The sequence below is a fragment of the Bufo gargarizans genome, chromosome 5, assembly GCF_014858855.1.
Source record: "Bufo gargarizans isolate SCDJY-AF-19 chromosome 5, ASM1485885v1, whole genome shotgun sequence".
Taxonomy (NCBI): Eukaryota; Metazoa; Chordata; class Amphibia; order Anura; family Bufonidae; genus Bufo; species Bufo gargarizans.
In genome coordinates this window covers 134512388-134528189 of record NC_058084.1, presented here as the reverse complement: position 1 = coordinate 134528189, position 15802 = coordinate 134512388, and the positions used below count along the sequence as shown (strand labels likewise).

Genomic DNA, 15802 nt, shown 5'->3' with positions numbered 1-15802 from the left:
AGCTTCTTCCCTGTGGGGTGACAGGAGGGGGGAGCAGGGTCACTAGAGGGGTGACAGGAGAAGGGGGAGCAGGGTCTCCAGTGACCCGTCACAAGAGTCCAGTCTGCCGTTCCTTACCTCTCCAGCGGCCCTGTCAAGTTTCCCCAAGGTCTTTGGGCAGCTACCCCCGCTCTCCTTACAACAGCCACCCCAGAAGTCGGCCCCTCTTCCGTCCAGCTCTGCCGGCTTTCCCTGCCGCCGGACCTGTATCGCTCTGGCGTGCACCTATACCAACCAATAACAAAGCTCCTTGCTGTAAGGAACTTTGCTATTGGTTATTTCAGGCGCAGGCAGTATCGCTGCTCTTCCCGCACCGTTCACTGCACTGATGAATGTGGGGGAAAAGTCTAAGGCATATTGGTACACCTTAGGCCTCCTGCACACAAACATGTGCGCCCCATGGCCGATGCACGAACACCGACCGTGGAGCAGCCACAGCGGATCGCAGACCCATTCACTTTAAGCGATCCGCCCATTCCGCAAAAAGATAGGACATATACTGTATTTTTGCGGAATGGAAGTACAGGACGAAACCCCACGGAAACACTCCGTAGTGCTTCCGTGGGTTTCCGTTCTGCATCTCCGGACCCATTGAAGTGAATGGGTCCGCATCCGTGATGGGGAATGCCCACGGAACGGCGCCCGTGTACTGCGGATCCACACACGTTCGTGTGCAGGAGGCCTTAGACTTTTTCCAGGGAGTAAAATGGCGACTATGACTCTTGTACAGGCGTTATTGCGACCTCTACGTCACTAGTTGTCAGAGTAGACCAGTTTCCTAACAGCTATAGTTTATCTGTTTAGGTCACTCTACAATATAGCTACGGTATAGGCAAGAGTAGAATCTGCACAATACACAGTGTACTCACCAAATATTTGAAAGCACACCTGTAATGTAACTTCATCCTTTATTGCTAAAATGTCAACACATAATATCTAACGTAATTTATAGACCAGCAGCAATACGGGACAGCGCTGTGACAGAAATGATCCCCCCCCCCCCCCTCCAGCCAGAACCGGCCGGCATATTCAAGACTCAAAGGAATGTGCAACATATATAGCGCTCGACACTAAGGTGTCAAGATATTTGGAACTACGCCTAATCCTCCATGTTTCTACAAACATATTGCACAATACCACAAATGTAATGCCTGTCAGTCATTGCAAAGAATCTCAGCAGAAAAGAGCTTAACATGAGTCATAATACATAGTCCAAGCAAGACAAGGCAATAAAAGGGTTACAAACAGTTTTGCAAAATAGCATAAAAAGGACAGAGACACATACAGACCAGGAGCCAAGGGGGTACACCAACCCCGACGCACGTTTCGCCTCGCTTCCTCTCGGGGTTGGTGTTCCCCCTTGGCTGCTGGTCTATATATGTGCGTTTTCAAATATTTGGTATATTCAATTATTAGTGTTGTGGTAATATACACCACACAGTGTTCCACCACTTCATTGCTGGAAGGCTTAGGCTACTTTCACACTTGCGTTCGGGGCTCCGCTTGTGAGTTCCGTTTGAAGGCTCTCACAAGCGTCCCCGAACTGATCCGTCCAGCCCTAATGCATTCTGAGTGGATACGGATCCGCTCAGAATGCATCAGTATGGCTCCGTCTGTCCTCCGCTCCGCTCAGCAGGCGGACACCTGAACGCTTCTACAGGATAGGAGATAACAATTAGATCAGTGGGGGTCCTACCGCTGGGGCCCCTACTAATCATTAGAACAGAGACCCTGTATCCCTGGAAGACACCCAAAACAAACGGAGGGGAAGGTTTTGCCCACTGTGTATGGCATAGAGGTAGTCTTACTGCCCTAAGTGCCGGGTTAGACACCTTAGGAGGTGTTCGGGCAGCGGTTATGTGAGGGCATCCACACACGGTGAACAGGCTCCGGACAGCCCACCAGTAGAGAGGACCGTTTAATCTGGCGACAAGCACAATCATCTTCCACAGTTTTGTTGCCCACCATCCACCATATCCAGGTGCTTAGCAGAAGGAAATTTGTTGTCACGTCGCTCAATATATGTGTCCTGCTACTGACAGCCAGCCACCATCACCTTAGTTTGTAGTGGTGTCACGAACGAGAAACCTGGACTGCTACGGACTGGAAACGTATTGTCTTTAGAGACGAATCCAGGCTCTGCAGGTGTGACGACCTGGGAAGCCACTGTATACGACAGTCCGTCATCCCTAGCAGTGATACGAGGGACACTAAAGATCAGCGATATGTGCAGAACATCCTGCGACCACATGTGTTCCTCTCATGGCAGGGCTTCCTACTGGCATTTTTCAGCAGGATAAGGCCTCATGCACACAACCGTATGCATTTTGCAGTCCACAAAAAAAAACGGATGAGGTCCGTGTGCATTCCGTATTTTGCGGAAAGGAACGGCTAATAGAACAGTACTATCCTTGTCCGTATTGCGGACAATAATGGGACATGTTCTATTTTTTGCAGAACAGAAATAAGGACATACGGAAACTGAATCCACAAGGAGTACCTTCCATTTTTTTGCAACAACAAAAAAAAAAAAACTGTAACGGACACGCAAGGAAAATACGTTCATGTGCATGAGCCCTAATGTTCACCCACACACAGAAAGGATTTCCCAGGAATGTCTCTGCATATTGCAACACCTTGGTCACCAGATTTATCGCCAATCGAGCATTTATAGGGCCAGCGGGATGCCAACTTCAGCAACCTATGAGTGTGCAGGATCTATAGGTCCAAATGCAACATCTGTGCAAATGTGCCACAGGATACCATATGGAACCTGTATACCCAGCCATATCTCATCCTGTATCCAGGCTTGAGGAGGCCCAACAGGGTGCTAGAAAATCCTTTGTTGTACAGTTTTCCCCAATAAACGTATCCTTTCGCTCTAATATTGTAATCACTTACATGTATGTTCATTACATTCACACATAGGAAGTTTCATTTCGTTCCATAGGATAGGTGATCAGTTAAAGAAAAAGCTCAGAACACCGCATTAACACCAGACACTTTAACTAATTACAATTTTTTTTACTATTCCAACAAACGGCAACACAGGCACAGACCAGAAAATGCGAGATACAGCTCTCCCCATCACAGGTGGATGTTCCAAAGCCCCAAGTAGAAGGTATGAAAGACAAAGAAAAGCACTCAGCGTCAACATGAAGGATTAAAACCTCACTTTTAGGGTAGGTCTACACTGCAATTTTGGCTACGACAGTTGTTGGGTGGCCAAAGATCGCAGTGTAGAAGGGTTGCCATAGGAATGAAAGGGGTTGCAGAGTGACCTGTACATTTGCTGTGACAGCAACACGCAAATCACCCATAAAAATCCAACACAGGAGTTGCACTATGACCCTATTAATTCCTAAGGCAGGCCCCGCTACACAGACAGAAATCTGCAGGACAGCCCACACCCAGGTGCAGGTAAACTTAAAGGGGTATCCCATCACAATGACCACTGTTAAATCTGTTAATGATTTGACAGTGATCATTTTTGTAAATACATTTTATTACCCAATTCCCACCCTTTTTGAGAAAATAAGTCCCCTCTTACCTGATTGTTGTCTTTAGTCTCCACTGGTTACAGCCACCTCTGTCGAATCCGGCCGGGCCGCGCTTGCGCAGAAGACTAAAGATTTTCTCCGGGCCGCGCAATGTCCCGAATGCGCACGCTGCCACGCCCTACTACACAGTGACACCCAAAAATCGCTGTCTAGCTGTACCCCTATGGTCTTCACCTGTGTAGAATAGTGAAGAGGCAGTGGCAATGCCCATGAACAACAAGTGCCATCCCTGTACAGCAAACATGCGGGATCTTCACAAAGCCCGTTCAGCTCTGCCCGAGAACATCCTATGGACAGATGTTGCTCTGATCTTCCTTTTACGTCTGGATCATTACATTTGGTCTTTTGTCTCCTTTTACATTGATGGGCTGATCTCAGGACATATAATCTCGGGACAGGCCATCAATATGAGATCGGCAGGGGTCAGACACTACGCATTCAGCTCCAGTGTCAGGACTATACAGGTCCGTCCATTGTGAGGTGGACGTGGCTGGGGACTGCAGCACTGGGGTAACCAGCTCCATCCACCACACCATGGACACAGTTGTGTAGGTCTGGTGACAGAACGGAGAGGATGTGAAGAGTCGGACCCCTGCCAATCTGATATTGATGGCATAGCCTGAGGATAGGAAATTCATGTAAAATAAATGGACAACCCCTTTAAAAGGGGAATGAGGTAAATAATAAAAACAACAAGACCCATCACTCACTTGAAAAAGAAACCCCTGTTGGTCCAGCGCCACGATTACTGTGCTCTCACATGACCACTGTAGCCAATCACTGGCCTCAGCTGTGTACGGCACAGGACTGCTGAGGACAGCGAGTGGCTGCAGCAGTCACCTGGGTAAATGGACAAAATCATTGCTGCAGTACATCAACAAACACTGGGAGCGGCAGCGCTGGAACAACAGGGGATTTATCAGGTGAGTAATGGGCCTTTTATTATTTTATTGCATCTCCACCCTTGGCCAAGTTTTTGATGATCCCATAAAAACCCTTCAATGGAGTTTTTATTGCCTAGTGACGTTTTCGGGGCATGCCCAGTAAAACAGCTGAAGCTGATGCCCTCAGTTAAACTGGAAGAGCGTAGGCACCAGCACTGTTCGGCACTGCGCCTGTTGGTGATGCTGAAGGGAAAGGGCGGGGTTATCGGCTACTGGCAACGTAGCCGGGGGGTGGGGAGTGATGGCAATGCTGGGGGCGTAGTGTATGAGAGGAGAGAGAGGCGGGCTTGGGCACCTTTTGAATGACAATAACGTCTCTCTGGGCACCTTAATGCCTCGTTAGCATAAGGATAAAAGTGGATTTTTATGAAGCTATAAAAGCGAGCTCCAAGGAAAAAGAAAACATATGGAAAGAAGGTCCGAAGTGCTGCAAGGACAGACGTTTGCTGATATCCAGGTGACAGATTCCCTTTAAAGATGTTACAATGTACCAATACAGAACAACGTATCAACAGCTAGAGCTCTGCCTTAGGCAGAAACCTAACCTTGTGTCCTGGGATGTACTATAAGCCACGTAGACGCACGCCGCAGCCGATATAGAAACCAAGGCTGACTATTCATTACAGAACGTCCTTGTGAGGAAAGCCAGCCAAAAACGCTCTGACTCCCGGTGACGTAAAAGGTACCGTCCGTTGCTTCTTGCCGATCGCATGGACTACTCTCTGGGCAGCACGACCCCTCAGAAGGAATCCGCTACACAGATTTCTATTCTAACGCAGCTGTATCCCTCCCCTTCCCGACATTTGTTACACTCGGGGCCGGATCAGGCATTAATGCATTTCAATGAAAAATAATGCCGGATGCAGCATTCCGGCAAGTGTTCGGGAATTTTGGACGGAGAAAATACCGCAGCATGCTGCAGTATTTTCTCCGGCCATATACGGCAGCATGCTACGGTATTTTCTCCGGCCATATACCGCAAGAAGGACTGAACTGATACATACTGAACGGATTGCTCTTCAGTCAGAATGCATTAGGATAAAACTGATCAGGTTTTTTTCCGGTATTCAGGACGGAACTAAATATCGGAAAAGAAAAACGCTAGTGTGAAAGTACCCCAAGTAAATTCAGTAGATAAATGGATAAAAGCCAGCTAATGAAACATCAGACCACGTCTCGAAGAGTGGTGAAGGGCACAAACACGGTCTCACTGAGTCACGGTCCTGTAAGAGTCAGCAGTGACTGCCAGGCACATGACAGTCAGCAGGGATATTCATCTCAGTGTCCTCACATTACAAATAGCAGCTCATGCTGTAGTATTAACTGTGTACTGCCTCACTGCACCAAACTGATAGCAACTTCCCTCAGCTCCATTAAAAAAAAAAAAAAAAAAAAAAAACTGGACTGATCGGCTGAGCATGCATGTTTATTTCAATGGGGAAGGCAAACAGCGACCGGCAGAAACCCTAAGGCCTCTTTCAGACGGGCGTTGCGGGAAAATGTGCGGGTGCGTTGCGGGAACACACGCGATTTTTCTGCGCGAGTGCAAAACATTGTAATGCGCTTTGCACTCGCGTGAGAAAAATCGCGCATGTTTGGTACCCAAACCCGAACCTCTTCACAGAAGTTCGGGTTTGGGATCGGTGTTCTGTAGATTATATTATTTTCCCTTATAACATAGTTCTAAGGGAAAATAATTGCATTCTGAATACAGAATGTATAGTAAAATAGCGCTGGAGGGGTTAAAAAATAAAATAAAAAATGATTTAACTCCCCTTAATCCACTTGCTCGCGTAGCCGGCATCTCCTTCTGTCTTTATCTTAGCTTTGTGTAGCTACAGGACCTGTGGTGACGTCACTCCAGTCATCACATGATCCATCACATGATCTTTTACCATGGTGAAGTCACTCCGGTCATCACATGAACCATCACCATGGTAAAAGATCATGTGATGGATCATGTGATGACTGGAGTGACGTCACCACAGGTCCTGTAGCTACACAGAGCTAAGATAAAGACAGAAGGAGATGCCGGCTACGCGAGCAAGTGGATTAAGGTGAGTTTAAGGCGAGTTTAATTATTTATTTTTAACCCCTCCAGCGCTATTTTACTATGCATTCTGTATTCAGAATGCTATTATTTTATTTGCTATTGCTATTAACATCGTTATAAGGGAAAATAATAATGATCAGGTCTCCATCCCGATCGTCTCCTAGCAACCGTGCGCGAAAATCGCACCGCATCTGCACTTGCTTGCGGATGCTTGCGATTTTCACGCAACCCTATTCATTTCTATGGGGCCTGCGTTACGTGAAAAACGCAGAATATAGAGCATGCTGCGATTTTCACGCAACGCACAAGTGATGCGTGAAAATCACCACTCATGTGAACAGCCCCATAGAAATGAATGGGTCGGTATTCAGTGCGGGTGCAATGCGTTCAACTCACGCATCGCATCCGCGCGGAATACTCGCCCGTGTGAAAGGGGCCTACGTGGTGGCTTATTTCTTGCAGAAACGGCTGATGGGACATTATGAAACCATTCCTTCACCATCTGAGGGAACTGATGAGGTCCTTCATACTCATTTGATCAGCAGCCTGGTCTGCAGCTCATATTTAAAGGGAACCCGTCATCAACTTTATGCTGATCTCACTGAGCAGTATAAAGTAGTGACAGAAATGCTGATGTCAGCGGAGTGTCACTAATCAGTTAAAGGTAAGTGGTTGCCGAGAACCAGCAACATAATCATTGCAGCCCAGGCCTGGAGAAGAGTCCAGTCTACCTGAGAAGAGTCCTGGTGATACATAATCTCCTGCTCTCCCCGTCCATCTGCTGATTGGCAGTTCTCTCCTACAGAGAAAGGGAGAAAACTAGGTAGAAGATGTCAGTCATCAGCAGGTGGGCAGGAGAGCAGGAATAACCAGGACCCTTCTCAGGTGGCCGGGACTCTTTTCCAGGCCCAGTCTGCAATAATTGTGAGGTTGGTTCTCAGCAACCACTTACAAGCAATCAACTCACCTGTCTCTACTTTGTTCTGCCGTTAGTATGGGCAGCATAAAGGTGACGACAGGTTCCCTTTAATTTAGGGTTCAGTCAGGGGCCCAAATTTAAGCATCTGAGGTCATTTATTTCTGAGCCTGTTCTGATTTTTGCTACTAAATGAATCCAGCCAGCAAAGGAGCCAATATGGACAATAACAATACATTAGTAAGTGCCTTGTATTAACTTTCTCTACATGATAAATGCCATTTGCTGAAGTGACAACCCCTTTAGGGGATGCAGAGATGCAAAAACCTTTATTTTTATTTTTTTATTTAGGAGTGCAAAGCAGTAAAAATTGGCTGTCTGGGCATGCTGGGAGTTGTAGTTTTGCAACAGCTGGGGGCACTAGTATTGCAAAAAAAGAAAAAAGAAAGCCCTTATATGGCTACATTTTCCTACTGTGGTCTGATGGAACTGACCAGAACTGATGCAAACTGAGCACAACTGATCAGAAGAATGGAAAGCTCAAGGCAGATGTGAACTCCGCCTTAGGGCTTATGCACGCGACCGTTGAACGTTTAGCAGTCCACAAAAGACAGACTCCAGCCATGTGGATTCCGTATTTTGCGGAAAGGAACAGCGGGCCCCTAATAGAACAGTCCTAGCCTTGTCCGTAATGCTGACAATAGCAAGACGCGGAATGCACAAGGAGTCATTTCTGTTTTTTTACAGCACCATTAAAGTGAATGGTTCCGCATACGGGCCACAAGAAAAACGAAATGGACACAGAAAAAGATATGTTTGTGTGCATGATCCCTTTGCCCTTATTGCAATAGAAAATGTTGGGAAAGCCTAGAACAAGGATCAGCAACCTTCGGCACTCCAGCTATGGTGAAACTACGACTCCCAGCATGCACAACTCCTTGGCTGTTCTCAGAACTCCCAAAGGAGTGAATGGAGCATGCTGGGAGTCGTAGTTTCACAGCAGCTGGAGTGTCGGAGGTTGCTGATCCCTGTCCTAGAAAAACTGAAACATGTGTCCAAACCCAGCCGAAATATTCCTCTACGCCTACAAGCGTGCTAGCGGTGCAGTGCCGTCAGTTTGCCACTAGCACTTATGCAGGCGTGCCAGAAGACATTAGGCCTCAATCACATCTCCAGTAATTAGATCCAGCAGCCTGATCTGTTCCAAATGTCAGCCAGACTAAAAAAACGTTGCATGCAATGTTTTTTTGTCCGGCCGAATCACAGCATTTATGGCGGTCAATGGGGATCCAGCGGTAAAGTAGGGAATCCGGTAACAGCGGATCCTGCAAGATCCGACAGGCTGAGATGTGAATGAGGCCTTAGAATAGAGATTAAATAACTAGGATAACGCTTTGTTAATGATAGAAGGGCTAAAAGCGGACAAACAGACCAGATCACGGATAAAACGCTGAAGATCTTCACAAAAAAAACACAAGGTGAAAGAGGCTTTAGTGTCCATTCACACGTCCGCAGTGTATTGCGGATCCGCAATACATCCGGCTGGCACCCCCCCATAGAACTGCCTATTCATGTCCGCAATTGCCGACAAGAATAGGACATGTTCTATTTTTTTCCGGAGCTGCAGACTGGAAGATCGGGGTCGCGCTCCAGAAATGCGGATATGGAGAGCACATAGTGTGCTCTCCACATCCATTCCTGCCCTATTGAGAAAGAATGGGTCCGCACCCGTTCTGGATATTGCGGAACGGGATGCGAACCCATTCCACGGACGTGTGAATGGACCCTTAGGCTGGGGCTACACAGGGATGTTGGCTTAATTAAACGTGGTTGCAGCGCGACTCAAAGAATCTCCAAAAATACAGCCATTTTGGATTTTTTATTGCAATTCTGCAATTGCCGCAACCCCATTCAGTTTAATGGCTGCACAGCTACACAGCGATGCTTAGACCTTAGTGATATGACAGGTGACGTAGCCAAGAGCGCTGTGTGGCCCCAGCCTTACTGCCAATAAGTATTTGAATGGAATAAAGCAACGTCGCGAAATAATCTTGAAGGGAGTCTGTCAGCAGTTTTGCCCATGTACAACTGCTCACAGCTCTTGCTAGGAGACCTGACAATGAGTTGAGATAGTGACATGCAGGAGCAGTGCATTAAAGGGGTTGTCCAGGTTCAGAGCTGAACCTGGACATCCCTCCATTTTCACCCCGGCAGCCCCCCTGACATGAGCATCGGAGCAGTCATGCTCCGATGCTCTCCTTTGCCCTGCGCTAAATTGCACAGGGCAAAGGCATTTTTCTGAGTTCCGGTGACATACCGGGCTCTCTATGGGGCTGACAGGCAGCCCGGTGACGTCACCGGCACTGATGGGCGGGATTTGGCTCTGCCCTAGCCAGTAAAACGGCTAGGGCAGAGCTAAAGCCCGCCCCTCAGAGCCGGTGACGTCACCGAACACACTGCTGGGCGGAAGTTACCGCCCGGCAGTGTGTTATTGAAAACACAAGAGCCTGTGCCCTGCGCGATCTAGCGCAGGGCACGGGAGCGCATCGGAGCACGAGATGCTCCGATGCCAGGCTCAGGAGGGCTGCCGGGGTGAAAATAAGGGTATGTCCGGGTTCAGCTCTGAACCCGGACAACCCCTTTAAGGGCTCTTTCACACGGGCGTCCCGGATTTGCTCCGGATGCGTCGTGTGTGCATTGCGGGAAAACCGTGCGAGTAGGCACGCAACTGCAGTCAGTTTAGACTGCGATTGTGTTCCAATTTCTGCGCGAGTGCAATGCGTTTTGCACTGCACGTGAGAAAAAACTGAATGTGGTACCCAGACCCGAACCAGGACTTCTTCACTGAAGTTCAGGTTTGGGTTAGGTGTTCTGTTAATTTTATTATTTTCCCTTATAACATGGTGTAAGGGAAAATAGCATTCCTAATACAGAATGCTTACAAAAATGTGGTTTATGGGGTTAAAAAAATAAATAAAAAATATGTAAAAAAATAAAATAAAATAATAATGTACTCGCCTCATCCTCTTGTTCGCGCAGCCGGCATGTCTTCTTTCAGGACCTGCAAAAAGACCTTTGATGACGTAATCGATGACATCAGAGCAGGTCCCTGCTGAGTGAAGATAAAACTATCTTCTATCTTCATTCAGCAGGACCCACGCTGACGTCACCACGTGGTGAGCGCAATTACGCCAAAGGTCCTTTTGCAGGTCCTGAAAGAAGAAGATAGAAGACGATGCCGGCAGCGCAAACAACTGGATGGGGCGAGTTAATTTCATTTATTTTTTAACCCCTCAAGCCACATTTTAGTAAGCATTCTGTACTAAGAATGCTATTATTTTCCTTTAGAACCATGTTATAAGGGAAAATAATACAGTAAATTTACTTATCAATTTACTAACATCATCTCCTAGAAACCATGCGTGAAAATCGCATTGCATTCGTACTTGCTTGCGGATGCAATGCAATTTTCACGCAGACCCATTAATTTCTATGGGGCCTGCGTTGCGTGAAAAACGCAGAATATAGAACATGCTGCGATTTTCACGCAACACACAATTGATGCGTGAAAATCACCAGTCATCTGAACAGCCCCACTGAAGTGACTGGGTCCGGATTCAGTGCGGGTGCAATGCGTGAGGTGGGAATTCAGTGGGAATTCTCGCCCGTGTGAAAGGGGCCTAAGGGTTCGGCTACACAGTGACACGTGTCGCGCGACTACAAGTTGCAGAATAGTCACACAAAACAAAATTGCGTGCGACTTGTCTGCAACTTGCTTTCACCCAACTATTTTAGAGCTGCGACTTGGCGGTGAAAAACACAGACAAGCTGCAGGCGAGTCACATTTAACTTCCATTAAAGTCAACGGAGGATAAGCTGCGCAACTTGCAACAAAACATGACACATCTGGATTTTTGCGACCGTTGCACCACAGTCACAGCATGCCGAGTGCTACATTGCGACACCATGAAAAGTCACATGTAGCCAAAGACTACAAGTACTTCATGCTGATGCTGCAACCATCCATCAGGGTATGTATAAACCTGCTCTCATCTAGGGTCAAAACTGCTGACAGCTCTGTTTAAACACTGTATAGCTCCTATGCAGACCTCGGGGTCTCTAGGAATTCAGGAAAATGTACTTCTAATGCTTTAGCAGTCTGAGGGTCGGCGAGTATGGGGCTGCATTCATTAGAACAGGACTCGTGCACGATGTTTGCTGAGGAGATACTGCTCGTCTCCACGGCCGATGTCATATCAGGTAAAACAGCACAAGTGGACAACCCCTTTAGTGCGTCGTTTGACATCCATGAAAAAATGTGTCCATGTTTCATCTGTGAAGGATCCGCGTGTGTCCGTTTTTTGCCTTCCGTGTGTCATCCATATATCTCCTAACAGTGGTCAGTGAAAAATGGACAAACATGGATGCCATCCGTCTTGTGTCAGTTTTTTTCATGGACCCATGATGGGATTGTTTGGTCCACAGCTCCGATTTATTTTTCACAGACAGTAAAAAAAAAAATAAAAAAAAAAAAAAATAATACTAATGTGTGAACAGACATTAAAATCAATGGGTACGTGCTCTGTCTGTGGAAAACGCGGACAGCACGTCAGTGAAAAACAGAAGTGTGAAGGAGGCCTAAAACATGAGTGCAGGAGACCCATATGTCTGTGGAGGAGCTGTTCATTAAAAAGAAAGAAAGCAGGACGTTTTAAAATCAAGACTATTTGGAATTTGGCTACTTTGACACGTCCCGGTCAGTGGTGAGGACAATGTTTCATCCCTTGGAGAGCATCTCCTGCCAATGAGCAGTGACAACCACCGACAGATGCCCTCCATGTTCTTCCAGTGCTTTCCATGGACCCACAGACTTCAATGGGCAGGTTTGGCCTGCATCACAGACACCACTCGTGTGTGAGTAAACATGGAGAACATGGGCAGCACTCCTCTGGGATTCCTGGGAAAGAGCCCTCACTTAGATGCATCCCAGCACTTCCATTGGTTGCAGAGGTGGACGTAGCGCTAAAGACCCATAATGTTCTGTACCAAACACTTTCTTTGTGCCCCAGTCACCAGGGTTGCCAACCAGAATTTCTCTGGACAACTTGTCCCAAAATCACAGACAGCCAATATTTTTTTTACAAATTGGAAAACAAAATTAGGGATGAGCGAATTGATTTCGGATGAAACATCCCAAGTTGATTTGCATAAAACTTTGTTTGAATACTGTACGGAGCGAGCGCTCTGTACAGTATTAGAATGTATTGGCTCAGATGAGCCGAAGTTATTACTTTGCAAAGTCTCGCGAGACTTCGGGTAATAACTTCAGAAATTAATTTCTACTGTTAAAAACCTTTTCCTGAACTCGGGTTCGGTTCCAAGTGGTACAGTAGAAATTCATTTTTTAAGTCATTACTAGGGATGAGCGAACTCCATATTTTGAAACTAGTTTTCGCTTCGTGTTGTGGTATTTACTGAATTGCGTTATGGATTCCCTTACCACGGACTGTAACGCAATGCCATAACGGAATGCCTTTAGAGGCATTCCGTTATTCATTCTGTCATAATAGAGGTCTATGGGCTGCAAAACGGATCAGTCCCGAGTCCTCTCCTCCCTCTCTAAAGGCATTCCGTCACGGATTTGCGTTATGGTCCATGGTAAGGGAATCCATAACGCAATTCAGTAAATACCACAACACAAACCGAAAAGGAATTTCAAAATATGAAGTTTTTTGAAGTCTCGCAAGACTTCGCAAAGTAATAACTTCGGCTCATCAGAGCCAATACATTCTAAGGCTACTTTCACACTTGCGGCAGTGTGATCCGGCGGGCAGTTTCGTCATCAGAACTGCCCGCCGGATCCGCCGAATAGGAAATTCGCTCATCCTTAGTAATAACTTCAAAAATTAATTTCTACTGTACCACTTGGAACCAAACCGAGTTCAGCAAAAGGTTAACAATAGAAATGAATTTCTGAAGTTATTACCCGAAGTCTGGAGAGACGGAGCCAATACGCTCGCTCCGTACAGTATTCTAATGAAGTTTTATGCGAATCGACTTCGGACGTTTCATCCCTAACCATAATGGATTATACGGAATCCACGTCTACAGCTCAATATACGGATAGGAGCTCATCGCCAGCATTTACTGCGAGCTGGAAAAGAATGAGAATCATCACCAAAATAATCTAGTCAGGAACCACCAGCCTCAATAACATCACGACACTTTTTTTTCACGGACGCAGTGAAACAGTCACCTATTTTTACGGACTGTCCAGAAATTTCTGGACGGTTGGCAATCCTGGCAGACTCGGGGCCACATGATGGCTTTGGCAACCAGACCCGTCACAAGTATTAATGTAATGTCAGTGTATGGGATGCACCTTACATAAGATGTATATGCCACAAGCAGTACAGGGGCCAGCAATCTCCTGTACTACAACTTCCAGCATGCCTACTCCATTCACGGGATGTCCCAGCAACAAGCCCAGCATGCTGAGAGTTGTAGTCTGACAGCCCCCTGATGTAGGTAGGTGAGACACCATCACACACGGCACCGAGCTCCTACCTGACACAGGAGTGTGCTGAGGCAGAGGGTGAGCAGGAGCCTGCGCGCCGCCATCTTCCCGGGGTGCTGTGACGGTGCTCTCCGGCTGTAGTATGCAGGAAGCCGCTCCCAGAGCCGGTGCATATCTGATGACAGCTCTCGCCCCGCCCCTCAGTGCACGCCCCTCCTCCTGTCACAGAGGCCGCAGCCAATCAGCGAGGGAGCAGGTGGTGTGAGGTGAACGTCACGGCAGCCCCGGGCAGTGTCACTCCTCACGACTGGCGGGGCCCCGGGCGGGAGTGGGGCTGATGTGCCGCTCTCCCTGTAGTCTGGGTCCGGCTGTGCTCTCCGTTCTCTCACTTGGTTGGTAACAAACCTGTTTTTCTGGAATACGTAGTACTTTGCAGGGTGCCAAAATCTACTCAGAACTTTACCAAAAAGTGCAAATTCAGTAATAATACCATTCACTTAACCCTTTCATGGACGTTGTTACAACCTTCATACAGCCTAACTTTTTAAAATGACAGGTACAATAGCAGCACCTCTGTTAATATCAAATTATTCTGTATAGCGCCACCTGCTGTTTGTTTTTTCTTTGACCTGCTCAGTGATATGGCCGCACATGCTCAGTTTCATCCTTCTACTGCCTCCTGAGCTGTGATAGGGAGAGCTGAGACACACACCCTTAGCTGTGATAGGGAAAGCATGGGCACGCCCCTTTAGCTGCCGTAGATAAGACACTCCCCTTGAGCCGTGAGCTTGATATAAATCTAGAAGAGCAATGAACGGGGAGATCTCTGGACCCATGTGAGGTACAAGGCTGGTTCTAGCTTTGTTAGAAAGAGGTTGCCATGTACTATATGATGTCTGATTTTCATTTTTTACATTTGCAATGAGCAGGACAGTGGTACGGTTACGCGGACGCAAAATTATGCAGTGTGTCAGGATATGGGTTTAATAGTCTATAGTTTGTTCGTGACGCCAATTGCAGCGGGCGCAGGGTACTAACACAGGGCCCTTTAAGGTGTTGTAACTCACGTACCAGGTTAGGAATGCCAGAGTGGTGTAATGTCTCTGTATGGTAGTGGTAATGGCGTCAACGGTGTCTCCTACCTGGGTGTGGCTGGACTCCTGGATCCTGGCTCACTTGCAATAAATTAAGTGTAGTGCTAGTAGGAGTAATTGAGGAACTTGCAGCAGTAATTGAGATCCAGACCTTGGTAAAGTTCAAACTTGTCTTTACTGGTTGCAGCTTTCATCCAAGCGAGATACAGCAATAGTCTTTGGTCCAGCAGATATTATCAATGTGTGGCAGGAAATTATCTTCGGCTCTATCATGTGCCTGGAGCTTTTGCAGGAAAAGGACGTCTGCTTAGTAGCTCTGTAATGTGGCAGGAATTTAGCTTCTGCGCTTTCTATCTTCTGCTGTCTTGGGGACTGACTAGCTGAGGAGGATTATGGCTTCTCCTGAGTCTCTGGACGGTACTCACAGCTTTCTTCACAGGGTATGGTTCTTCCTGGAGTTCTGGAGTTGTCTGCTTGCTTCTACCAGCTGAGGCTGCAAGGCTCAGGCTGGGGATGATGATCAATGTCTCAGCCGAGACAAGATCCTGGCTTTGGATCCCTATATCTGGGAGCTCCTACACACACAGCCTTTTCCTATCAAGGGTGGCTGGAACACTAAACTTAACTCCTACTCTTCCCCTGAGGCAGGATATAGAATAATCCACTCTGCTCACAGAGG

General features: G+C 47.2%; 1 protein-coding gene across 1 annotated transcript in view; it reads right to left on the bottom strand.

The window, feature by feature from the left end:
* NPC1 (NPC intracellular cholesterol transporter 1) overlaps positions 1-14208 on the bottom strand; it is a 71230-nt gene extending 57022 nt beyond the window's left edge. The window contains exon 1 of the mRNA XM_044294482.1: positions 14080-14208. Coding sequence (XP_044150417.1) covers positions 14080-14202 — 123 coding nt within the window. The 5' untranslated portion in view covers positions 14203-14208. The remainder of the gene's footprint in view (positions 1-14079) is intronic.
* Between the last annotated feature and the right edge of the window lie 1594 nt (positions 14209-15802).